The 27,510-nt window shown below is 41.7% G+C and overlaps 3 protein-coding genes across 7 annotated transcripts in view; 2 read left to right on the top strand and 1 right to left on the bottom strand.

Moving 5' to 3' along the window:
- Positions 1-205: 205 nt before the first annotated feature.
- ADAL (adenosine deaminase like) lies at positions 206-22,749 on the bottom strand. Of its 5 annotated transcripts, XM_060096713.1 has the most exons (11): positions 22,184-22,749; positions 16,970-17,198; positions 16,598-16,728; positions 16,046-16,106; positions 12,468-12,552; positions 9,659-9,740; positions 7,407-7,533; positions 6,281-6,361; positions 3,930-4,068; positions 1,751-1,851; positions 206-1,207 (listed from the first exon to the last, which is right to left on the bottom strand). In XM_060096713.1, the coding sequence occupies exons 2-11, from the start codon at positions 17,030-17,032 to the stop codon at positions 1,013-1,015; spliced, it is 1,065 nt and encodes a 354-aa protein (XP_059952696.1). In that variant the 5' UTR covers positions 17,033-17,198; positions 22,184-22,749; the 3' UTR covers positions 206-1,012. The 5 variants fall into 5 exon arrangements, with proteins under 5 accessions (XP_059952696.1, XP_059952697.1, XP_059952698.1 ...); XM_060096714.1 differs by lacking the exon at positions 16,970-17,198; XM_060096715.1 differs by lacking the exons at positions 16,598-16,728; positions 16,970-17,198; positions 22,184-22,749 and adding exons at positions 12,776-12,846; positions 15,516-15,636.
- LCMT2 (leucine carboxyl methyltransferase 2) lies at positions 22,460-24,736 on the top strand. The gene has a single exon (XM_060096712.1). It carries the CDS (start codon positions 22,581-22,583, stop codon positions 24,639-24,641), a length of 2,061 nt encoding a protein of 686 aa, XP_059952695.1. The 5' UTR covers positions 22,460-22,580; the 3' UTR covers positions 24,642-24,736.
- A 2,212-nt stretch (positions 24,737-26,948) lies between these two features.
- Positions 26,949-27,510, top strand: part of LOC132488121 (protein-glutamine gamma-glutamyltransferase 5-like) — a 36,132-nt gene continuing 35,570 nt past the window's right edge. Inside the window, 1 exon segment of the mRNA XM_060096085.1 lies at positions 26,949-26,983. Coding sequence (XP_059952068.1) covers positions 26,949-26,983 — 35 coding nt within the window.

The raw sequence follows: 27,510 nt of genomic DNA, 5'->3' as shown, positions 1-27,510 counted from the left end.
GAGCTGGACAGTCATATCTGTTCTCATCAATTGTTTCCTTAGTGCTATTATTTCTTTTTATTTTCCCCATACTATCATCTTCCTTTTATTGCTTATTCTCTATGGCCAATGCCACAGAACTTAATACACAGACACAGACACACACACACACACACACATATATATACATACATTCGTATATATATACAGAGGGAGAGAGAGCGAGCACTGCCATTTCTCTTTTACTGTAATGTGAATATAGAGGCTGTCTTGTCAACTCTGTAGAGAATTATTTTTATGGTAAACAGGTAGGGGAGGGAAGATGAGATATGAACATAAGAATGGATCAATTCTCTCTCCATTATTCGATTCAAAATCTAAAATGTATCTTGACTCCAGGAGGATTAATCATGAGAAGGGCAAAGGCAGATATCAGAAGCTAGCTTTATCTGTCACTTAGGGTCACCCACCCAAAGGAGATTAACCCTGGCTACTGGGATTCACAAAAATCCATGGTATGCAGTGTAGCCTGGAGTCCACAGTTCTGGGGAATACTTAAGTGAAAGGAGTCCGATTAAAGTAAGCACAACAAAATACAGAGCTGTCATCACAAGCTAGATGGCTTCAAGGTTTTGGCGACAATCTGTTCTTCCTTCTCTCTTCACCTTATTTAGACTAGTAATTCCAAAACATTTCCTGATGAGAACCTACTCTGATTTTCTTGAAGTTTCATGATCACTAATGAAGGACTGTTAAGCCAAAATCACTGCTGGAATGGGGAGTTCAGTGAGCAGCAACTTTCAAGTCCCTTCCTGTAAGCAGCATGGAGCTAAGCCATGGACGACCTCAGAGCCTGCCACTCAGTTTAAGAGAGACTTACTGGGCCTCCGCCATGAGTGAGGTGCTAGTGTTGGAGCCCACAGCACTTGGCTGCTATGCTTCCACGGGGAGCAGTGGACAGCTTACTAACTGGGATACAGCAGGGAGATCTAGGTTGTAATACCTACTCGAAAGTAGTTCACCTCATTATAGCTTAAAAATGGAACACTTTTGGCTTCAGATGATTCCACTTCTTCCTCAGATCAGACTTGGTGCTGTCAGAAGCAAAGATGTAGCTGATGGATTCATAAGACAGATCCCACACCTGAGACTGGGTCAAATGAAATGTTTCAGCTGCCAGCTGGTATTCTTGAGAAAGGTGTGTTGCAAAAACACCCTTATCATCGGTCTGCCAACATAAGCAAGAAAGTTTCAAAATGAACGAGGAAATGATTTTTTAAAAAACAACAGCTTTCGTTTAGAGTATTTTCCTATTTACCATGCTTCTTTAAGAATTTAAACAGGGGCCTATAAATGTATCCATGCACATCTGTGACTGAACAGGCTTGTTTATCCTTTTTAAGAACAAAAAATAAAACACCAGGGCAGTGGCTCTCAACCATGGCTGCATGTTTAAATCACTGAGGGAGCTTTTAAGATGTATCTGTGCCCAGGACTCACCCCAGATCAATTAAAGCCGAATCGCAAGGGCTGGGTGCTGGGCATCAGTATTGTTGTTGTTCCCCCAGGTATTGTCCAGGACCTTTCCCCATAGAGCCAAACCAGAGTCACGCTGGCCCTTTGCAGCCTCTCAAGCCCCAATCTCCTCTCACTCCTCCACTTGGGCATCACCCCCAAGGTGTGCATGGCAACCAGCTAGGTAGTGAATGTCTGACCTATGGCAACTCAGGGACTAAAGAGGAGCAAAATACCTCACAACAAAACACCTTACACAGATCACGGCAGGATGGACAATGCTGTACCAGAATCCAAAATGATGCTGGTTGTAAGATGGAACTGTCTGACTTTTGACGTTCGAGGTCAAACAGAGTTCTAGATGAAGAGGGGAAAGGAAGAAGCCTCTTATTAAAAGCAGATTAGTAGACTCATTCACTGTTCACCAAGTAGATACATGAGAAATCTTTCCAAACTATGCTAATTTTCAGTAGTTCATTATTTTACAAAACTGACCTTTTCTTACATGTGAAAATTTGTAGTCCAATGAGTGTAGTTGTGTGGGAACTATGTGCTGCAGCTCATGGCAGGGAATTAACATCCCCTTCACAGCCCTGTGCTTCTCCCTTTCTTTTACCAAAGAAGGGGAAGAAAGAGGGGTGTGATAAGCCAGTCACCATGAAGAAGGCAGGGAAGTATCGTGATAAGGGAGCAGAAGGAATCTTTGAAGGGTTGCTGCACTTCTTCCTGGTCTTACAGTGGGAGCTAAAGTAAAGGTAAGAAAGTGGTAGCACTGTCGAGGGTTACAGTATTATAAAAAGCCAAGAGCAGAAATGGACTTCTTCTATGGCTTCAAAGAAAACCTCTGAACTCCTTTACTCAGACAACCATCCATTCACTGCCTGCTGCAAGTCCATCTTAAGAACGACTTCTATGATTATAAAACTCCTGCCTTGAAAAGCTGTGCCCGGCTCCCCAGCCAGAGTAAAATACTTCACTGACTTGATGGCATCTGCTCCCTTGAGTAAGGTGGCTGCAACACAGGGCCACTCAGTCCCAGCAATGGCAAACCCAACCTGCCCCTGCTCAGAGCAGAGCCAGGCCACCACACCAAGTAAGATCACTGTGCAAGTGGTTTCCAAGATCCTCTACTTTTGTAGAGGTTTAAAAATTTCCTTAGTAAAAAGAAAAGAAATCTCACCCATTATGAATTGCTGAAAAACTCTATGTTAGTTAAAAAACACATCCACACAGGTGTTACTGCAAATTGTTAAATTTGTAAGTTCAGTGAATTCATCATTAAGTAAAGAGGTTTTCAGCCAACTGCTTCTTTCCCTCATCAGAAAGGCCTTCCCCAACTATACAGTCCAAAGTGGTTATCTCATCACTATTCTACTGGCTTGTTTAATTTTCTTCAAAGAACTTAACACTGATATTTTCTTGTGTATTTGCTTACTGTCTCTCTTACCTATGCTAGAATATAAGTTCCCTGAGAAAGAAACAGTCTGTTTTGTTTACTGCTGTATTCCCAGCAATTTGAACAGTGACTGCAACAGAGTAGGCACTTCATAAGTATTTGTTGTTAAATAAAAATAGCTCCAGGGGGGCTTCCCTGGTGGTCCAGTGGTTAAGAGTCCGCCTTCCAATGCAGGGGACGCGCTTGAATCCCTGGTTGGGGAACTAAGATCCCACATGCCGCAGGGCAACTAAACCCACGCGCCACAACTAGAGAAGCCCACGAGTTGCAACGAAGACTCAGCACAGCCAAAATAAATAAATAAATAAAAATAAAAACCCTATAGCTAACATTATACTTAACAGTGACAGACTGAATGCTTTTCCCTAAGATAGGGAACAAGGAGAGATGTCAGCTCTCATCACTCTTATTCTACAAAGTAATGGTGAATAAGTAAGTTCAGCAATGTCACATAACACATGATAAATATAAAATAATCAACTGTATTTCTCTATACTAGCAATGAAAAATTTAAAAAAATTAATAAAATAAATTAATTAAAAAAAAAAAAGCTCCAGGTATACACATGCAGACAAGCAAGTGTGTGATGGTTAACAGACATATAAAAACGTACTTGGAATCTTGCATAAGTCTTAATTTTTAAATAAATAGTATACATTTTCATAACATATGTAAATTGGTTAAAGTCATTCCAAAATACTAGATGACCCTTATTCCCTCAATATAATACCTGGTTCCAGGAACTGGAGGATGTGGCAGTGAACAAGACAGATAAGGGCCCTGGTCTCATGGAGCTTAATACTCTAATGGGAGCTAGAACTTCCTGTTACTTAATAAATAAGGCTGAGAAAGCATCACTTAACTTCTAAATGATATTTATATATTTAGAACAGTGCTTCTCTACATATGAATTGCAACCTGGGGGCTGGGGAGGAAGGGACAGTGAGTTGCCTGGAGGACCTAAAGCCTTAAGCCTTACCGAGCGGTATCTGGTGTTGCCTCACAAAGTCCACCAGATCCAGGGATCCTCCCTCCAAGGAGTTGAGAAATGTGCCATGCCCGATTCGGTCAGGAAGCAGGTCCAGGAGTACCTGTGTTTCTTTTTTTTGGTTTGGAATCTCAAAAAAAGGGGAAAGAGGGCATCAATAACCTCTTTCAGTGGTTCTTAAAAGTACTTTTTTCTATAGCCAGGTATTTTGTCCCTCTGGGAAGGTAATGCAGACATTCTGGGAAGCTGAACCACTTAGACCTTCCAGCTCTCTTCTTTGCCTTTTATCTTCCCATTTATTTCCCAATATTCTTCTAGATTCATTTTGATGATAGTAACTATGAAGCCAATAGCCTTTTCACACACATTCTCCTTTAAACCTCACAAGAATCATACAAAGCATTAAGATGAAGAAATCAAAACTCAGAAAAAGTAATTCTCAAAAACAAAATCTCACAACTCTATATGCATATGTGTGTTCTGTGTTGTGTATATGTCTTCATACATATTACAGCAAGGGATAGAAAATATATATATAAATAACAAAACTGTTAATAGGATCAACTTAGGAGCAGAACTGAAGGGGACCTTTCATTTTTTATTTCTTTACTTCTACTTTACACTATTTCTGTACACGTGGATTTTCTTCAGATACATATAACTTTTGTAGCTAAAAATATAAAGCATTTTAAAGAAAAGCTGTCCAGGCTCACAGAGCTAGTGAATGGTGGAGATAAGGGTGAAACCTGGCTCCATCTGACTCCGGTGCCCAGACTCCATCCACATACAGTGCGCTTATGTTCTATCTTGACAAGGCTAGCTAAGTGCAAACCACAACTACCATGAAAATGTCTGGCTGTGCTCTTCATCTCCTAGATAGCCTAAAAGACAAATGACCATAACATGTTGAAATGAAATGTTTTATATCCAATGGACCAAACAAGAAAAGCCACAGAAATTAAGGGAAAGAGCAGGTTCTGATGCTGTCCACAAAGGCCAGAGGTAACTGGCCTCATGCTGGCTGTTCTGTTATCCTGACCAATGACTTCAATCTGGCATCAGTCTGGTCAACTAGAGGGTGTCCTACACGTGAAAGATCTTTTGATCAGAGTGTGGAAACATGGATCTTAGATTTTAAGTTCTGCCACTAGATTACTGACTCTCTGCTTGTAGATATGAAAAAGAGCCAGTACTGACACGAAGCTCCAAGTTTTTCCCTGGTCTTTAAATCAAGACCTTAGTTCTCAAAATAATCATACGAGCTAAGAAGACTAAGTATTATTTCCTGCATTCAACAAACAAATTTAGGGACTTCCCTGGTGGCGCAGTGGTTAAGAATCCGCCTGCCAATGCAGGGGACATGGGTTCGAGCCCTGGTCCGGGAAGATTCCACATGCCGCGGAGCAGCTAAGCCCGTATTCCACAACTACTGAGCCTGTGCTCTACAGCCCGTGAGCCACAACTACTGAGCCCGTGTGCCACAACTACTGAAGCCCGCGTGCCTAGAGCCCGTGCTCTGCAACAAGAGAAGTCACCAATGAGAAGCCCGCACACCACAACTAGAGAAAAGCCCGCACACAGCAACAAAGACCCAAGGCAGCCAAAAATAAAAATAAATAAATAAATAATAAAAATAAAGAAACAAATCCAAATTCATCAAGTTGTATAATTATGTACAGCTTTTTGTATGTTAAAAAAAAAAGAAAGAAAAGAAATAGGTAGAAGTACTGAGGTAGAAAGTAAATCCGTCTGTAAAATGGGGAAAATTCCAGGAGAGTCCCTTGCTTGTCTCACAGGGATGTGCTGATTAAGAAAATGACTGTTCTCCAGCTACTCTCTGTGCATTATCTGCACTGTGCTCATGCTGCCAAGGAGCTGGGGCCACAGGGGCACTTGATCTTCTGCTGAGCCTTATAAAATGATAATGAGCTACTTCCTTTCTTGCCAGTGTATGTGACACATTCAGGTCCCTTCCCTGCAAGGACAGGTGAGACAAACTCATGCTTTTCTCAGTGTCAGCTTGCTGATAACAAGGCTGCTGATATAAATTCATGCATTTTCTCTAGCAAGGTGTCAATTAAGCTGTTTTAAGGACACAACCGTAGTGCACGTCAACAGCCAACCCCAGGAACCAGAAAAACATAGACACAGTAATGTGAGGGACTAAAGCACGTTATGCCTTCATCATTATAATTTACACAAAAATATTTCCACTTTCTCTTTCTAAAAATGTTTTCCCAAGCCAGGTCTATCTTTAGCCATGTACAAATGATTATTATTTTCCATTAATTATTTTCCATTGTAATCTACCCTCTCCAGCCTAATTTTACGATATTATTTACCTCTGAAAGATGCAATGCCAACTTCAGACCTGATTTTTTAGCTTCTAAAAGAGGTTCCAAGAAGTCTTTTGCTTGTCCTACCTTGAAGACAAAAGTTAAAATGAGGATGTATGAGTATAGGCAAACTGAAGAACTGGGTTCTCTGTCTCAATAAAAAAAGAAATAAAATAATGGCAGAAAAGAAAAAACGGCAGATGGACTTATTTGCACATTTTGTTTATTAAGTATCTACAGAGTGCTAGACATGTTAGAGAATTCAAAGCTGGCACAGACACAGTCCTTGCCCTCAAGAATCTTAAGTATCAGGGAACCTGATGACAATCAGCTAAGCTTGATGTAACAGTCACCAAATTTTACTTTTGGAAGGATATCTAGATATCTAAAGCTAAGAAGGAGAACTCACCTGATTCAGGAACCAGCATGATTAGTAAAGAAAGCTTCTATCACATGAACGGATGAAACAAGGCCAGAACAGCCCAGGGTTCGACAAAGCCCTAAGAACCAGGTTCACAGGACTCTCTAATTCAATGGTTTTCAACGGGGGTGCTGCTGCCCTCCAGGGGACATTTGGTAATGCCTACAAACATTTTTGGTTGTCACAACTAAGAGGGTGCTGGTATCTATCGGGTAGAGGCCAGGGACGCTGCTAAACGTCTGATAATGTACAGGACACCCTCCTACAACAAAGAATTCTTTGGCCCCAAATGTCAGTAGTGCTACAGCTGAGGCGCCCTGCTTGAATCTGACCAAGAAGCTCTAGACCAGCCTTTCTCAACTGGGGCTTCTGTGAGACAATTAAGCCCTAGCCATAATTAAGCATTAGACATGGATTACATGTTAATAAATTAACTTCTCTAGTAGAATGGTACTAGCTGTGAACCAAAATAAAATAATCATATTGTCATGCAAATCTTTTTCTCTTTTTTTAGGGGGCTTAATTCTTTCACAGAACCCTGTCTGAGAGCAGTTGCTATAGACATTCTGGTCACCCAGGGCAGGAGAGGGCTTCATCCACACAGAGAGTCTGTTGGACCTCTGGAGAAAGCAGGATGCTCCAAGCTAATCCTCATCCCACAAACTGATTCTACCTTTTAGAAATAAAATATATTTTGGAAAAGTAACTTACAGTAGGGTCTCCACTGAGGTCAAGGCCAAGAACTGTATCCTCAGTAGAAAGGAAGAACTCTTCAGCAAGTTTAACAGTCTCCTTGGCTACTGAAGGGCCACCTCTTCTGTCGACTGATATCAAATACCTTTGATACAAGAAAAACACAGTTGAAAATGAGTATTGATTGTGTAGATGAAAAAGACAACTCTTGAGTATGGCCAGAGAGGTATGGCAGGCTACATGGACTGCATCTTACTGGAAAACTACAGCCTGATTAACTTGACATCTTACTTTGCCATAAGGAATGAGACATAAATTCCTAAACAGCACCAAATATCTAGTTAGTGTTCAAAGTTCTATCTCCTGTTTTTTGGTTCATGTATTTGTTTTTTACAGTTTGATTCGGAATCCAACTAAGGTCCAAACATTGTGTTGGTCAGTGTGTCTCAAGTCTCTTTTAATCTATAGCCACTTCCCCCATGCCTCCACCCTCTACCTCACACCTCCCCCTGGCCTCTTTTCTTGAATTTATTTGTTGAAGAAACCACATCATTTTTCCTATAAAGTTTCCCACATCTGATTTTGCTGATTGAATCCCCATGTTGATAACATGTTCTCCTGTCTCTTGTATTTCCTATGAATTGGAAACTGGATCTAGTCTAGAGGCTTAATCAGATCAGATTCAATACTGAGGCAAGAGGATTTCATAGGTGGTGATGGTTCTTTCACCAGGAGGCTTAGATCCCTTATTTCATTAAGGGTTACAAGATTGGTAATATTCTAATTCTAACATGCATCCAATAGCTGATACAAATTCATTCTTCATACATTAGCTGGATTCCTACAAGGAATCGAATACCCAGAGAACCCCCGTTAATATTGTGTAATTTTCCTCCAGCATTTATTAGTTTATCTATTTATTCACAAAATAAAGAAATCCCTCCAGCATAGATTTATTTACAAAATTTGGATCAACTATATATAAAATGCAGTCTTTTTTTTCCACTTAACAATTTCCCCTGCCATTAAATAATGTTAGAAAACAATATAAATCATATGAATATAACATAATGTAATTGTCCTCTGATTGTTGGACATTTTAGGATGTTTTCTACTTTTTGTTATAAATAACACTACTGTGAAGAATCTTAACATTAATCAATCTATTTCCTTAGGATACATTTCTAGAACAGAGTTACTGGATCACAGAGGGAAATTATTTTTATAGATCTTAATACCTATTTAGAGAGGTTTTATTAATTACATATGCTCACCAGCAGTGTGTAAGTTCACAAACACTGGTTAATATTCTTTTTGGGGAGCGGGGTGCCTGTTGAAATGGCATTGTAATAGTTCTTTTTAAAATTATTTGATTAGTGAAGTTAAATAGTTTTCTATACATTTATTGGCCATTTGTATGTCTTCTTTTCTGAATTCTCTTGCCTTTTGCCTGTTTTTTTTTTTTTTAAATTGGGGTATTAGTCCAGTTAAGCTTAATTTCGAGAGATTTTATAGCCAGAAACTATAGTTAGCTTTCTTCCTTTCTTCCTTCAAGGACTTACTGAGCCCTAATTATGTGCCAGCTCTGTTCTAAGTACTGGTGGGGTAGTGGTGAATCAAAAGACAAGGGCCCTGGCCTCACTGAATTTACACTCTAGCGGGTGAGTGTTTATATACAAATAAAACAAGAAGACTTCTGATCTTGTTAAGAAGAGTGCCATAACGGAAATAAACGGGGTGACTAGAAGATGTGGGGAGGCACTTTAGATAAGGTGGTCAAGGAAGGCCCCTCTGAGGAAGTGACAGCCACATTGAGACCTGAATAATGAGAAGCCAGCCATGCGAGGATACAGTGGAGGTGTAACAGGAAGTACAAAGGTGCTGATGTGGGACAGTCTTGGCCTACTTGAGGAACAGAGGGTGGGCCAGTGAGTGATAAGTGACCAGTGGTCCAGATGAGGCTGTTGAAGTAAGAAAGGCAGCCACGTGGGACCTTGCAGGCCATAGTAAGAAGCCTGGATTTTCGCTGAAGAGCCATGGGAAGCCATACTTCACAAGAGCAACAGGACTCAGAACTTCACTGCCACACGAAAAAATTCAGAATTGCATTCTCAACTTTAAACACAAGGTTCTTGACTCTGTTTTTTATTAAAAGATAAAAATCGGTTATTGTTTGATTTATAAAAATCCACTATACTCTGGCTCAAAAGAGTAAATTTTTCACATTCTACTATTTTAAATGGTGACCACTAAGGTACAATGCTTCTTACCTAACATCAATGTCTATGTTTTCTTGTTTGGACTGTTTTATACCCTCAAGTACAGATTCCACATAAGTCTTTTTAGTCATTCCTGGAAAGGACACAAATAAAACATTTTTAAAGAGATCATCAACTACTTCATCCTTCAACATCAGCATCCCTATATGAACAAATACATTTTCACTTTATGTGTGATACGGGTATGGTTAAAGATGAGTTATGGATACATTTTAGTAAATACCATTTATGCTTTAATAAAATTGAAAAAAAATGAAATACTAGAAAAATGAAATTAAAAAAAAAGACATAAAATTCAAGCTTGTTTAAAAATTATTCTCAAATTCAACAGACATAAAGTTACTCTCAGGACTTCCCTGGTGGTGCAGTGGTTAAGAATCCGCCTGACAATGCAGGGGACAGGGGTTCGAGCCCTGGTCCGGGAAGATCCCACATGCTGCAGAGCAACTAAGCCTGTGTGCCACAACTACTGAGCCTGTGCTCTAGACCCTGTGAGCCACAACTACTGAAGCTCACGCACGTAGAGCCCATGCTCCACAACAAGAGAAGCCGCCGCAATGAGAAGCCCACACACCGCAACGAAGAGTAGCCCTTGCTCACCGCAACTAGAGAAAGCCTGCGCAAGCAACGAAGACCCAACACAGCCAAAAATAAATAAATAAATATTCAATTAAAAAAAAAAAAAAAACTACTCTCACAAATTGCTATAAAAAGTTTAAATGCTTGTTCTAACAAAACAAGAATAACAAAAGCCCTTTTCTGGGAATTCCCTGGTGATCCAGGGGTTAGGACCTCATGCTTTTACTGCAGGGGGCATGGGTACGATCCCTGGTTGGGGAACTAAGATCCCCATGTGCATAGTGTGGCCAGAAAAAAAAAAAAAAAGCCCTTTTCTATGGCCTGTCCTTAAAAAAAAATGCCAGAAATTTTTTTCTCTACTAGCAGAATGTTTTCCTGCTTGTCCAGGAAAAAATCCTCTCTTGGTTTCCTTTTCCCTCAAACCTGCTCAGACTCAGTGTTTCTCATCCAGGGCACTAGAGATGTTCTTTCAAGTTCAGGTGCTCAAGTCCTCCTCTTCTGTGGTGCTCTCAAAAAGCACTCTCCAGAACAACCTCCTCTAAAATACTCTCATACCCCAGTTATAAAATGTCTACATTTAGTGGAAAATCTCTAGAAAAAACACAGACAATTATAAAGAAGAAAAATAAAAATAACCTGTAATCCCACCACTCAGAGATAACCACTGGCTGTTTTTCTAAGTGTGTGTATATGTGTAAACATATATATATATATATATATATTTTTTTTTTTTTTTTTGCGGTATGCGGGCCTCTCACTGTTGTGTAGCCTCTCCCGTTGCAGAGCACAGGCTCCGGACACGCAGGCTCAGTGGCCATGGCTCACGGGCCTAGCTGCTCCGCGGCATGTGGGATCTTCCCGGACCGGGGCACGAACCTGCATCCCCTGCATCGGCAGGCGGACTCTCAACCACTGTGCCACCAGGGAAGCCCCTAGATATATAGTTTTGAACAGATGAGATGCTACTAGGTATATATGTATCCTGTTCCTTCATTTAACACTGTATTCTGAGCATGTCTTCACGTCATTAAAGTGTCTTTGCAAATATTTTTAATGGTTGCCAAATATTCCATTAACCTTTATTTAACTATTCCCCTATTGCTACATACTTAAGGTGACATTCCCCTCTGAATCTCCATTTGAAGAGTCAACTAGCCCTAATAATTGGCAGGTTTCTTCTTTCCTTCCCTTTCACTATCCTCACCAGTATAACTTGGAACTGATCCTACAGTTTAAAAATGTGAGATAAGAATCTTCTGCTCAGGGGGAGGAATAAATCAGGAGATTGGGACTGACATATACACACCACTACACGTAAAACAGATAACTAATAAGGACCTACTGTATAGCACAGGGAACTCTACTCAGTACTCTGTAATAACCTGTATGGGAAAAGAATCTAAAAAAGAGTGGATATATGTGTATGTATAACTGATTCACTTTGCTGTACAGCAGAAACTAACACATTATAAATCAACTATACTCCAATATAAATTTAAAAAAAAAAGAATCTTCTGCTTGTCTCATTTCAGCACTTACTTTACTATATGTAGTTTCAAAATTTTTACCCCATGAATGATGCTGGGCTACACATGTCTGGGTGCAAGATGATCTGGTAGGGCCTCTTTAGGTCACAGACAAAGTGCTAAGGAGGACCCAAGGGCACAACAGAATATCTCCTGATGCTGCTCTTATGGAAAGAGGGTCCCAGGAAATTTCTCCAGATCACATCCAGATCCACGCATCTCCATCCAGAGAGGTTCTGCCACATCACAGCTTGCTCCTGGTCTAAGATACCATCAGTCCCTGAGACGTGACTCAATAACCTTCATTTCAGTGATTGTCATGAAATGTGATTCTGCATCCACTCATTGTCTCACAAGTGCCTTGATGCAGGGAACTCAAACTAGCATTTATTTAAGACAATGCAACTATAAGGAAAAAGTGTTTTCTCAGAGTGAGAAAAATAAGAACAAAGAAAATGTTTGCAGGTGTTTTTATTTCCCTTCAACAGATAATCCTGTCCTGATTTTTTAAGTTAAGAATAACTCACTCATTAATAACATACATCATTAATGTACATCAGAAGATCTGGACCACTGACCCTACTTTTACAATAGTGTAAAAGTAAATACTTCATAGTCTCAACTTGCAAACACATGCATCATCAAAGCACATGAGAAAAAAGATAGACATCTGCTGAGAAGTAGTTAGATTCTACCTGTAGCATTTTCTCTGGGCGTGCTCCTTAGTTCCAGGTACTTGACACCATCATCTGCAAATTCTTTAATGACATCTTTCGTGACCTGATAATAAAGGCAATGTATGCAATATTGATTATGTTAGTGTAAGCGGCCCATTGAAAATGCCACATGCTACATCTTTATTTCATGCATTAAATTTGATTTGCAAGGAGTGTTGGGAGTCTCCCACATGGTGAGGATGACCTGCTTTGTCACCCCCCTGGTGGAGGCTGTGCCAAAACTACCACATTTCCAATAGCTCCCCTTACCCACCCCCCATACTCACATGAAATCCAAAGCTGCATGTCACCCACACTTTTTGTTTCTCTTCTCCCCTTTTAGCCATTTCTCTATTTCCTAATGAACAGGAGACTGATAAAACAGAGGCAAAACTAAAACCAGTAAAACCACCTATGAGTGTATACTATTTGAAATTTCATTACCTATGGAAATAAGCAACTAAAATGATTAGGTAGTACTGATGTACCATTTAAAGTCATGGCTTAAGATTCTTATTCAAGTTATTTAGGGATAAGTTGTATTTTTCAAGAATGTTTTCTGGCAGGGTTAAATTTCCCCCAGAAGTACCTAGGAAGGTTCTTCTTAGGCAAAGAAAATGCGTGATAAATTTGAGTAAAACTGTATCCAGTCTAGCACAAAACTCAACACTCCAAAAATTACGAAATCACCAAGATAAATGATATCTAAAGGCTGAAGGCATGTTTTCCTTCATTGCCATCAACCCTAAAATATACCAAATCTAGAAGAAAAAAGGACCAAGTTAGAAATGCTGTGACAACCAGCCCTAGTTAGTCCTTACAGCTGGTATTCTACTCTTAACCTGCTTTGACCACGTGCACATGGGCACGCAGGTGCGGCGTCCTGGCCAAGGAACAAGGCTGGCTGGTTGCGCAGACGGTACCTAAGTGGGTGGCCCCGCCTTGGTGGATTCATTGCAATCCAAGATCTGGGCCTCATCTTTTTTCTTTACACTAAAGCCAGAAAAGGAATTTATTATAACATGAACATAACGGGTGGCTCGGATTCACCAGGAGGTCTGGAGAATCAGCCTCAGAGATTACACAGCTCAGGACAACACAAAAGCATTCAAAATCACGTGACACCCCTGGACCAAGCAAGACACCACTGCTTCCTCCACCACTGAGCATAACCCTGCAGCCTCTGCAGCATCATCACAGGCACTGGACCCCATAGCACTGCTGTCTCAGGAACCCCATGCTGCTGCCACTGCCACCACCAGAGCACAGGCCTCATCTCTGCAGGGTGAGGAACTCACATCTTACCATGGCTCCAGAACTAAGCAGACCCAGAGACACCCTACCCCAGCTCACAGGAGACTAATGCAGAAGCCTATTTGTAATGTATGAATTGCCAACGAGGGTGGAAGTGAGGGTGTGAAGCGATCCTATCTACTATCCAGGGCACCCCCTTTCTTGATGGTGAGGTACGTGTGAAACCAAATACAACAACAGAAGGTTGCTGGCAAATACTGATTGAGAGCAATGGGAGGAAGATTTCTCTAGGCCACATTAAGGCCTGTGGAATCATCTCCAGCTCACGTCCAAGAACACTTCCCTAGGGTCCATATCCGTGTTGGCCAGATTCAGCCCTTTCTGCTCCACGCAGCAACAGGTACCGAGGGCAACTCTTGGCTCTTTGGGCTTTCCTCTCCTATGCGCTGGACTGAGAACATCTACTCAAGTACTTCCTTCAGATAGAATCCATCACAATTAGTTAAGTTTCCGCTTACTCCAAGGATGGTAAGACTGCACATCTTGAGTGAGAAAGAACATGGGCTCTGGAATTGGACAAAATAGTCCATTCTGCCACTTACTCGCAGTGAGTGACCTTGAACAAGTTACACTTAACCTCTTTAGGCCTCAGTTTTTTCATCTGCAAAAAGGGAACAATAAAAATGCCCACCTCGATAGGGAGGGTGGGAGGGAGACACAAGAGGGAGGAGATATGGGGATATATGTATATGTATAGCTGATTCACTTTGTTATAAATCAGAAACTAACACACCATTGTAAAGCAATTATACTCCAATGAAGATGTTAAAAAAAAATGCCCACCTCAGAAAGTCATCTTGAGTATAGTGTCTGGCACATGCAATAGTTAATATTATTTCAGTCACATTTCAATCCTGTCTCTTTGAGATTACACCCAGTCGCCATGACTTGACTGTTAAGTGATCCCCACTCAGTCCCACATCTGTAAACCATCTCTTGGCTTACTCCCACACATGATTCATTTATTATATGTAAATGTTATTAATTTCACTCTCTGGGGCATCTCACTGTCATCCTCTCGACCACCTACAGGTGTTCGTCTAAGTAGCACTAAGTCAAATGCTACAGAATCTTAATTCCTCGCCTCATATTAATAAAGCTTTTTACCAACTTTGGAAGGAATGAAACAATGAGCGTGGCATATGATACCCATGAAGCTCTCAGAATCTAAAATCTTATCAGGTTTGCTCTGTTACACTCAGCAACAGAAAGTGAGACAGAGCCTCCTGTGGTGGACATTCCTAGCAGGGTTCAGTGGTACCTGTTGAGTGGCTGATTAGACAATGCTCCCTTGGGTTCCTATAAATCCCTGTGCATGTCTGTAACACAGAGCTTACCTCATGATGTTGGATTTATCCTCTTATGGGTCTGTCTCCTGCCTGACCATAGATTCCTGAGGGGCAGGGACCATGCTGATCTATCTTTATATCTCCCAGTCTTCAGCAGGGTGCTTGGAACATTGTGGGCACTCAGTCAACTTTTGTTGAACTAAACTTTTAGAGTTAACCCTCCTCCAAAAGGTGATTAATTTACTTAATAACTGTCATGAGGATCAGTCTCAGCCAAGGAGGAAAATTCTTTCTTGACCAGTCAAAAGTCACCCCTCCAGAAACACAGGTTACACTTCTTACTTTGCATTTTTTCTACGGGTTAAGAACACTGATAGGATTCTGCTTCTCTCCAATTACAAAGAGAATATTTAAAAATGCCAACCTGGTCAGATCAATATACAGAAGCCAGTTTGCCGTATCAGACTCTAGTATAACAGAGCTTCAGCTAAGGCAACACAGTGGAGTCCTCTAGCTCTTCATCCCCAGAGGGAAGGACAATTTCCCTAGGGATTAATCATTCAATCTGTAAGCACATCTTGAACTTCTTCATTCTCTATAATGTCCACCCAGGGGCAGTTCAAAGTATCCCAAGCAATACATGTAAAGTCTGTGGTCAGATATTTCATATATATATATGTAAAACAGGATAAGATTTTCTCCTCCACATTGTCCACTACCTAATAGAAGATTCTGATCTTGATTCTTTCCTCATATCTTTTATAATGAACGTATCTTTTGATATTAGCTCTTAGGCAAATGTCTTACATTATTTTTTAAAAGAGTTACCATAAAAAAAGCAGAAAACATTTTTCATCAGATTCTTGATGACAGCAAAAGGTCACGTGCAACAACAGAAGGGCATCAATTACTTACTAATTGTTAAACCAGTCTAAAAATTACTTCATTTCTCACCATTAGAATATCTTCAGGGCCAGTAGTAAGCTGATGAATAATTTGAAACATCTGGAAACATCTGCAACATGAAAAGTTTTAATGTACTTTAGTCATCAAAAACTTCACTAAATTAACTGATTTTAGGCTAATAGTAATCATATATTTATAAAGAACTAGAGAATAGGTTTTTCAAAAATTACATTGATCTGGAGGGATAATCAAATGACTGAAAATCATACGTTACTTTTATGTGGGAAGTAATAGTTTCCCTTCTCCACCCCCCAATTCCTACCCCAAGTGGTAGCAGGAAACTGGGGAAAAAAAACCAACAAGTCTATATTTTCAAGTCTAAAGAATATTACAATATAGTGTAACTTCACAAACAATACAAATCACTAAAAATACCGTCAACAGTCTGACAGTTGGAAAAAATGCGATATGTCAAGTTATACTCTCCATACCAGATGGCCACCCTACTCCTTTAACTACAAAAATCTGAATCCTTACATACTATTTACAATCGCAAAATAGAGAAAGAAAGAAGTATGTCCACAATCTCCCCAAACTCACTCTTCTAAAGTTCTTTTCTTTCCCTTGTCAATCATAGTCATCTGATGGTGGATTTTAAGACCTGGCTTCTTGGCTATTAATTTCTTTATGGTATTGGAACTAATGGATCCATTCAAGTGGGCATGAAGTTCCTAAAATAAGAATACAATCAGTAAAAACTTCTCAAGTGCACTAGATTCATAGCATCATACCAGGTGCTTGATGTTTGTAGTCTGTACTAGGCAAACTGCCTACTAGATGTAGCTATGTAACTTTTAAAATGTACAAAGTTTGCAAATTCTACTTATAAAATGTACTTGTCTTTTGTGAAAAGAAACAACACAGAAGTCATTATAATTAGCAACACTCCAGATTCCGTGGTTGAATTCTCACCACTTTAGGTAATTGTGAGTAAAAGGTTGTCTTCCATGGCTCTTGTTCTTCTGCCTCCATCATGATTTAGCAGAATAGCAAGGTCTTTCTCCAAACACTTATTCTTGGCATGAACAATACAATGTGGTCCAGTCAGTAAGTTCTGTGGTCTTGAACTTCCTTCAGATTGCTTCACTTCCACCCATTTTGATAAGATAAACAGTATACACAGTTCTGGGCTCAGTGTCACCTATTTAAACGAATGTGAACATTTTCAGATGTTGATGCAAAAGCAAAGAAACAGGTTTTGTTAATTTATTCCTCTAAAGACAAAAGCTACTCCAAAGCTAACTTAAGTGAGCCAACAACATGAACAAGAAATAAGAAAAGCCCTCAAGCTGGTAAGAGGTGGATTAAAATCTGAAATTTAGTAGGGTATATTCCTTTACCTATTAGCACTTTCTATAAAACTACTTCTAAAACTAGAAATTTATAAGACCTATTTTGGGTCCAAAAGTTTACATTTTTGAACTATTTAAAATATATAAAGGAAGAGGCATTGGAGTCGGATGGACCTAGGTTAATCCTTTTACCAGTTCTGCTCTTAAGTAGCTGTGTGGCCTTAGTCACTTTTAACCCCATGGCTTCAGTTTCTTTATTTGTAAAAATGGGATAAAAATTCGATAAAAATGCAGAGTAGCTGTAAGGATTAATAAAGTACTTTAAATTCCCCTCTTCTATGTTCCCACATAATCCAGTGACTACCTTTAACTCAGCACTTTATCACACTGTATCTCAATCACTGATTTACTTGTCTTTCTTCCTCACCAGACTATATAAACTTCCTAAGAACAGGGACTATGGCTTATACTACCTCCCTAGGATGAGTCCCTCCTAAGTCAGGGATCATGGGTTCAAGTCCCAATCTGAGGTGCAGGTGGGTTCGAGCCCCAGCCCGTGGGTTTGAGTCCCACCCGAGAAGGAGTGCAGTTTCACACCTAGCACAGTGCCCAGCATTTTGTAGGTGATAAATAAATCCTAATTTCCCTTTACCTCTGAAGGTGGCTTATAAATTAAGACAAAATTCCAAGTGAAATTTAGTGATTTTCAAAGTATGGTCCTCAGATATTAATGATGATGACGTTGAAAAGAATAGCAGTTTCCATTCAGAGCCTACCAGTTAAGTGGCAAGCACTTTTAATAATATTATCTATAATCCTCCCCATAAGCTTGCAAAATAAATATTTTTACCACATTAAAAATCACTAAATTGATACTGAGAGGGTTAAATAAGTTACCAAGATATTAAAATGGGCAATTAAGAAAATAGTTTGTAGAGATCTAGACAGAGCCATAGAAATCCACAGAAAGGCTAACCCAGTATGAGATAAATTTTAATAGAATTTTAATAGAATGCCATAGTAAGTGCTTAATAGTAACAAATGAAAAAAGATAGACTATTTAATCAATATGTTTAATATCTCTACTGAAGCACATAAGAGATGTCATTAACACAGAAAAACATACCTTGACATAGTAAAGTCAATTTGTCATAAATTGACCTATAAAGTAAATGTTAATCAAAATATTCCCAAAATTATTCCTTAGAAATTGATTTTTTTTTTTTTTTTTTTTTTGCTGTACGCGGGCCTCTCACTGCTGTGGCCTCTCCCGTTGCGGAGCACAGGCTCCGGACACACAGGCTCCGCGGCCATGGCTCGCGGGCCCAGCCGCTCCGCGGCATGTGGGATCCTCCAGGATCGGGGCACGAACCCGTGTCCCCTGCATCGGCAGGCGGACTCTCAACCACTGCGCCACCAGGGAAGCCCCAGAAATTGATTTTTAAAGTTCATGTGGAAGAGTTAACTTGTAAAATTATTCAGAAAAATATCTGAAGCTCAGAAGAATACCCAATATGGGTGAAGGTGAGAGTAAAAGTTCTGGTGGGAGCAGAACTTGGTATGATATTTTTGGAAGGTACTTTGGCGACACACACACAAACCCACATACTTTTTGGAATTTATCCTGTATCTTATAGGATACGTACAAATACACTTCTTGTAGCATTATTTATAATAGCAAAACACTGGAAACAACCTACATGTCCATCAGTAGGGTACCAGTTAAATTAATTGTATATCCATCCAACTGAATATCTATGACTATATGGAAAGACTTCTATAATATAGTATTATTTCCAAAAAGTAAGTTGCAAAAAACATTGTTTACAAAGATGACATTTATAAACAAAGCATGTGTGTATACACACACACACTCTTATTTATATATATCTTTATTCCTAAAATAGGTATGAAAGGATACATAGAAAACTGTTCGCACTAGAAAGTGGGTTGGAAGCGGCAAAGGTCAAGGGACAGAATTTTATTTTTACTTACCTTATAAAGTTTTGTGCAATTTGAAGGTTTTACAACTTGCATGTAATACCTGATTACTTTTTGAAATAATTTTAATAAATTAAAATTTAAGTAATAAATTTAGATAATTCACTTATTGCTTTTAATAAATCAATTAAAATAATGAACAAATTATTTTTCAGAATTGTTCATAAAATAATTAAATAACTTTTTAGAAACCTTGCAAAACATTTTTATTAATATGAATTACAAGAGGGAAGAACTTTTACATTTAGACAACAGAATGACAGCCTGAAAAAGCATTTAGGACATTTTACATAGCAGGCTGTTAACAAATGTTACAGATGGCTAACTTTTCATATAAATTTTCAATCCTACTCTAGGATCCTGACCTGATTTTGTGGCACATTTCAAACCACCCTCCAGATTGCCCCTTAACTAGTTATGAGTAAATTTACTGACCCAATAGCTACAATGTTAACCTATGGAAATTTGAAAGCCACCAAAGCAAGCACAGTTTTTACACATTTTTTAAAGTTGTTTCACTGATCATTACCTAAGCTATTGCTATCAACAATTCCATGCCCTGCCAGATTCAGTCTGCCTGGGCTGGCTTTGGCATGGATCAGAAGCAGGTGGGGTGGGAGTGATGTGCCAAAGGGCAACACACTGAGATAAGATCTTTCTATATTTGTACTAATATTTCATCAAGTTAGAGCAGGGCCAGAACCAGGTCTCCTGTTCTCCTGGAGCAGGGGTCCCCAACCCCCGGGCCACGGACTGGTATTGGTCCCTGGCCTGTTAGGAACCGGGCCGCACAGCAGGAGGTGAGCGGTGGGTGAGCAAGCGAAGCTTCATCTGTATTTACAGCCGCTCCCCATCGCTCGCATTACAGCCTGAGCTCCGCCTCCTGTCAGCATTATGGTGAGTATAATTATTTCATTATATATTACAATGTAATAATAATAGAAGTGCACAATAAATGTAATGTGCTTGAATCATCCGAAAGCATCCTGCCCCCCACCCCCGTGGAAAAATCGTCTTCCACAAAACTGGTCCCTGGTGCCAAAAAAGTTGGGGACCACTGTCCTAGAGAACTTTTTTCCTCCCTGTCCTCCACCCCTGCCTCCCAAAGGGAACTCAGGATAATAAAAACACTTGTTACTATTTATTAAGCACTTAGTATGAGCCAGGCATTCTGCTAAATGTCTTGGATGGTAATTTTACTTGATTCTCATAACAACCCATGAGGTATTACTGTCTCATTTTACATAAGAAAATATAGATTTTTAACAAATAACCAGAAAACAACTGTAAGGCACCCAAATCACAAATTTTGCTCCATTCTCTTTCTTCTTGAATCACTTTTCTTGATCTGTTCTTTACCAAAAAAGTAGTAGTTCTAATATATCATGTACATTTTACTAACTTGTCATATAAAAATTCATTTCTACAGCATAGTATATTTTTTTCAAAGTCCTACAACTTTTTTTTTTCTCTTTGACCCTCGATAAACCCTGAAACACCACACAAAGCAGCACTTAATCCCCTCATTTTAGAAATGACCATCTCAAAGTCCAGCAAGCTCAGGGGAGTCCTTCTCCCATTCCAATTCCAAACTCCTCAAGCGTTCCATAGACCCAGCTGCCTCAGGCTGAACTTTACAACTCAGTCACTACCTTTATAGAGACAACGAAAGCCTTCAGACATGAATTCCCTCTATTTCTCTCTGCTTTCCCTCACACTTAAATTTATCTTTATCTATACTCCTTCTTCTCTCATGAATCAGAGAAAGAGGATTCATTCTCCTGTCCCCAAGACTAATTTGTGCCCAGGATCCCATTCCTTCCTATCTATTCCAAGTCATTACTCCTCTAATCTTCTCACTTTTCTGTTCATCAACCTCTCTCTCTCCAGTTGCTAATTTCCCTCAGGGAACCACCAGGTAAGTACAGTACTTGCTTCCACCTTAAAAAATAAAAATAAAAACAAACTTTCTTTTATCCCCCATTCCCCTTTAACTACTGCCCTGTCTCTTCTTTCCTTCTGAGCTAAACTTGAGCTGCCTCCATTTACTTATCTCCCATTCATTATAACATGGATTCTGCCCTTACTACTCCACAGAAATTGCTCTCCCTAAAGTCATTAAGAGCTCTTAAACACCAGATCTAAATGACACAATTCCAGTATCCAAATCCAAATTGGCTGGACTCCAAAACTCATGCCCTTCATCATTATGCTACGCTGCTTCAAGGTAACCATACTTATAGTCATCCTGATTTCCTTCTCCATCTCAGTCACCAAATCCCAATTAATAAGTTACAAATCCCGTAAATATCTCTGCAAGCGATTTCTTATGGGTGACGACTCCCAAATACCCAAATTAGAAACTTATTTTAAACCTCCAAGACTCAGACCGTATCAGAGGGAATAATCACCTCTCTTCCATGATTCCCTCTTCCACAGACATATTCAACTTTGTCCTAGAAAACAGAACTTTGAATGTGGAGGGGAATGTCATTTTACAGCTGAGAAACAAGAGGCTGAGTGGTTTACTTATTGTCAGCTTAGCACAGAGCCGGGAATACAAGTCAATCAATAGTGTACATCTGTGGGGAAACATTGATTGGGTGAGTCACAACTTCTGTAAAGGTTTCTTCATTTTGCACCTGGCCTCACTGGCTTGTTGTCAGATTTAAATGGGATCTCTTAATAAAGTACTCGTAGTTAGCACCCGAGGAGCGACCTCTTCTCCTTGCCCACCAAAGTCAGTGGTTCTAACCCTGCTTTGCCCCTACCAGACACTCAATGCAGACCCTGCCGTCCAAGGAGCTCTGGTTGTCAGTCCCCACAGACTCACCTCTTAAAGATTTTTGTCAACAGTTGAGTCAACTTATGACAGCTTAAATTTTCACTTCAGACAGGAAGGCTTGTAGAAAAGTGGTAACCCGCGCTTCCCTGACACAGTCCACGTGTCCACAATAAGCCGCAGTCGTCAGTCTTGCCGCGAAACCGCAGTCCCAGAGAATCAAAGAAACGTCAATCACAGCCGAATGTCAGCGCCAGCTGCACCCTCCTCAACCCTGATTGGCGAGGTGCGCTCTTCCCGGAAGTGACGCACACCTGTCCAAGGAAGAGGCGTCACGGAGCGGGGTGCGGTGGGGTGATTTTTCCGTACAGAGTCCGTGAGGTGGCTACTGGGAAACGAAAGAGCAGCTCACCACCGGGACGGACCGTCGCTCCTGAGTTCCCTCACCATGGGCCCGCGGAGCCGCGAGCGTCGGGCCGGGGCAGTGCAGAGCACCAACGACAGCAGCGCCGTCAGCAAGACCTCCCTGGCTGCGCGCGGGTACGTGCACGACGCCTTCGCCGCCTTGCTAGTTCCAGGGACCGCGCGCCGCGCGCCGCTCATCCACCGTGGCTACTACGTCCGCGCACGCGCCGTGCGGCACTGCGTGCGCGCCTTCCTGAAGGGGACGTGCGCGGTCCCCGGCGCGCCTCGCGCCCAGATCCTGTCGCTCGGCGCTGGCTCTGACTCGCTGTATTTTCGCCTCAAAACTGCGGGCCGCTTGACCCGGGCTGCCGTCTGGGAGGTAGATTTTCCGGACGTGGCACAGCGCAAAGCGCAGAGGATTCGAGATACGCCGGAACTGTGTGCGTTAACTGGTCCTTTCCAGAGCGGGGAACCCGGGTACACGTTGTGCTTTGAGAGCTCGGACTACTGCATCCTGGGCCTGGACCTGCGGCAGCTGCAGCGATTGGACCACGCCCTGGGCACCGCGGGCCTTGACGCAGCCGCACCGACTCTGCTTCTGGCTGAGGCCGTGCTGACCTACCTCGAGCCGGATGATGCCGCGGCCCTCATCGCCTGGGCCGCCCAGCGTTTTTCTAATGCCCTTTTCGTCGTCTACGAGCAGATGAGGCCGCGTGACGCCTTTGGCGAGTTCATGCAGCAACATTTTCGGCAGCTGAATTCTCCCCTGCATGGCCTGGACCGCTTTCCCGACGCGGAAGCCCAGCAGCAGCGCTTCCTTCAGGCCGGCTGGACCGCCTGCCGTGCCATGGACATGAATGAGTTCTATCGCTGCTTTCTTCCCGCAGAAGAACGCCGGCGCGTGGAAAATCTCGAAACTTTCGACGAATTTGAGGAGTGGCATCTGAAGTGCGCCCACTATTTCATTCTGGCCGCTTCTCGGGGAGACGCCCTCTCCCAAACTCTGGTGTTTCCACCCTCAGAGACGTTTCCTCGGATAGATCCTGCTTCCCCATCAGGAGTCTTCCCTGCCAGTGTAGTCACTGGTGATAGCCAGGGCCCAGACCTTAAGAGATACGGCCACGCCTCAGTCCTTTTGAGCCCAGGTCTTATTCTCAGTGCTGGAGGATTTGGAGAGCAGGAGGGGCGACATTGCCGAGTGAGAAAGTTTCACTTGCTCTCAAGATACTGTGATTTTGAATGGAAAGGCAACCAAATATGCAGTTGGGGGACTGGAGCTCAGTGGGATGGACGCCTTTATCACACCATGACAAGACTTTCAGATACTCAGGTTCTGGTTTTGGGAGGGAGACTGTCCCCAGTAACTCCAGCCTTGGGGATTCTCCAACTTCTTTTTTGCAAGAGTGAGGATAATAACCCTGAGGACCTAAATGTCACAGTCACAAAGGTCGGCCCAGAAGAAGATTCCACTTTGTCATGTTGGCGCCATTCAACAACAGAAGTGTCCTATGAGAATCAGAGATATTTGTTTGTGTATGGGGGCCGCAGTGTGGCAGAACCCGTACTAAGTGACTGGCATTTCCTACATGTGGGGACAATGGCTTGGGTCAGGATCCCAGTGGAGGGAGAAGTACCTGAAGGTCGGCATTCCCACAGTGCCTGCAGCTGTCAAGGGGGAGCCCTCATTGCTGGAGGTCTGGGTGCTTCTGAGGAGCCGTTGAGCTCTGTACTCTTTCTGAAACCAGTCTCTTGTGGATTCATCTGGGAATCAATAGCCATCCAGCCTCCCATTACCCCAAGGTACTCCCACACAGCTCATGTGGTCAATGGGAAGCTTTTGTTGGTTGGAGGGGTCTGGATTCATTCCTCCTCAGTTCCTGGAGTGACTGTTATTGATTTGTCTACAGGACTGAGCTTCGAGTATCAGATTGACACAACATGTGTGCCATGGCCGTTAATGTTACACAATCATACCAGCATCCTCCTTCCTGAAGAGCAACAGCTCCTGCTCCTTGGAGGTGGTGGAAACTGCTTTTCCTTTGGTACCTACTTCAACCCCTGTACAGTGACATTAGACCTTTCTTCCTTAAGTGCTAGGCAGTAAGGACTGGACTTGTGATATATTCAGGACCCATTAAAGTAGACAATAAAGCTTTCCAAAATAGTATTTGACTCTGGCTATAGATATTACCACTCCCCTGTTCCCACTCCTTTTTTTTTTTTTTTTTTTTGCGGTACGTGGGCCTCTCACTGTTGTGGCCTCTCCCGTTGCGGAGCACAGGCTCCGGACGCGCAGGCTCAGCAGCCATGGCTCACGGGCCCAGCCACTCCGTGGCATGTGGGATTTTCCCAGACCGGGGCACGAACCCATGTCCCCTGCATCGGCAGGCGGACTCTCAACCACTGCGCCACCAGGGAAGCCCTCACTCCCTTTTTTGTTTTTGTTTTTTTCTTGTTAGCACCTCTGTTCAGTGCAGAAAGAAAAAAAGTTGTTTAAACACACACCAACATTCAAAGAGATGGTACAAAAATAAAACATAAATAGGCCTATATGAAGAGAGTGGTCATATAGTCCTAGAGTAGGAATTGGGGGCCTTTGGGTCCCTGTATCTAGTTTACTGGTCTTCCTCCCATTTTCTAATCTGAGTTTATCCATTTACTGAGTTACAATGACCTTTAGCCTAAGTCAAGTGAAAATTTTCCCAATGCTAGGCTTTGTGATTTTAGATGGGACCTTGGAAGAAGTTTCACACAGATACTTGGTAAGAATACAAGGCTGAATATAGGTGAAGGGACATGGTATTGACCTCATTCTTCATGTATGAATCCTGAAATGAACCCAGTTGCAGTTTGATTAAAGCATTGTGCCAACTAGTGCAGCAGAGAACTCTGTGATAGCTTTAATAAGACACATTTGTACGACTTTATTAACACATGGTTTTGTTCCATTTTTTTGCCACCGGTTCCATATTTATTTAGAATTATAAGTGCTAATAAACCAAACATTTGATTTCTCAGTTCATTTTGTACATGGTATGAAAATGTTTTGCTTCAGATCTACTCCACCCTTCACTATGTTCTGTGTCCCAGGAGGCCAACCTTTATTAATTGCATCAATGAGTCTACTTGTTCTCTGGTGTTTGGTGAGTTCCATCAGTCAGAGGTACCAGAGAGGGATGGTTGGACAGTGAGTCAGAGTATTCCAGGTGTTTCCCCTACCAGTCTGCAAGTTGGTAGCAGCTGCATTCTTTTTTAAAAATAAATTTATTTATTTTTGGCTGTGTTGGTTCTTCATTGCTGTGCGCAGGCTTTCTCTAGTTGTGGTGAGCGGGGGCTACTCTTTGTTGCGGTGCGTGGGCTTCTCACTGCGGTGGCTTCTCTTGTTGCAGAGCACAGGCTCTAGGCGCATGGGCTTCAGTAGTTGTGGCTTGCGGGCTCTAGAGCGCAGGCTAAGTAGTTGTGGTGCATGAGCTTAGTTGCTCTGCGGCATGTGGGATCTTCCCAGACCAGGGCTTGAACCCGTGTCCCCTGCATTGGCAGGTGGATTCTTAACCACTGTGCCACCAGGGAAGCCCACAGCTGCATTTTTTTTCGTAAAAGCCACAGCTCCTGTCATGTAGTCTTCTATAAGGTATAGCTCTAACTCTGCATCACTCCAAAGAATTCTGTATCTTAGTTGCATTAACCATATTTTAAGTGTTCAATAGCCACATGTGACTAATGGCTACAGTATTAGACAATATAGATGTAGAACATTTCCACCGTTGAAGAAACATCTGTACTCCACTGAGGTACTTCACCATCTTGACTTGGTTTCCCTTAACCCTGCTCAACCCCTTTTAATTAGTATCATCATTAAACTCTCCTCAACTATCCCCTTAAAATGGACCATCTTTCCTGGTGAGCCTTGTGATATCATGAAACATCTTAGGTATTCATCCTTAAAACTTGAGCCTTAATTTGTCATCTAAATTGTGAATACCTTGTGAAATTCGTGTGTCAAAAGGTAGTGGCTTTGTTGGTACTTAAGTGTACCACTTCAGTATTTCTTGTTAGTCTTCAATCCTTGAAACCTTAATAATAACTTGAGATTCTACAAGTACCTAAATTCTACAAGTACTATCAATGTTAACATCTTGATGGACTTAGTATGACCGAGAATCTTTTTTCCCTAATATTTTAATTAACAACTTTGCATATAAATGCATGTAAAAAGTGTTCAATATGAAAACCAAGTAGCAAACGCAAGCCTGGTGTATGGAGAGGGCAATGTTGGCTCTGTTGGATGAAGGTTCCCAGGAGAAGACAAACTGAATAAACTGTTTAACTTCAGCTTCCCTGAGACTGCAGAGCCCTTTCTGGGAGAGTTATTAGTTACTGTCGTGAGTCCTGGTAAACAAAGGCCTTAACTATGGCTAGGCATCTGCAAGGCTATCAGTGGGTCAGGTACTAGGTTACTGGCAGGACTGTGACTGGAAGGGGAAAAGGCTGCTCTGTGGTGTTTTTTTTTTTTTTTTTTTGCAGTACGCGGGCCTCTCACTGTTGTGGCCCCTCCCGTTGTGGAGCGCAGGCTCCAGACGCGCAGGCTCAGCAGCCATGGCTCACGGGCCCAGCCGCTCCACGGTATGTGGGATCCTCCCGGACCGGGGCACAAACCCACATCCCCTGCATCGGCAGGCGGACTCTCAACCACTGCGCCACCAGGGAAGCCCTGCTCTGTATTTTTTAAGTTCACCACAAGCCTACCTCCAACTTTTAGGAGCAGATCAAAGCAGAACATTAATGAAGTGAGTGTTCTCAGCTATGTAATAGTTAGTACCAGAATTCTAACCTAAAATAACTCCAAAGCCCAGGGTATCTCCTCCATTATGTTACTTCTTAGATGGTACCATCAACCATTATTATTTCGTTACTTTGGGGCCATATAGAGGGGTGGGGTTGGGAGGGGGAGGCTGTCAGAAGAATGTGGATAT

This window comes from Mesoplodon densirostris, chromosome 4, assembly GCF_025265405.1.
Source record: "Mesoplodon densirostris isolate mMesDen1 chromosome 4, mMesDen1 primary haplotype, whole genome shotgun sequence".
Lineage (NCBI taxonomy): Eukaryota > Metazoa > Chordata > Mammalia > Artiodactyla > Ziphiidae > Mesoplodon > Mesoplodon densirostris.
This window is presented reverse-complemented; position numbering and strand designations above follow the sequence as displayed.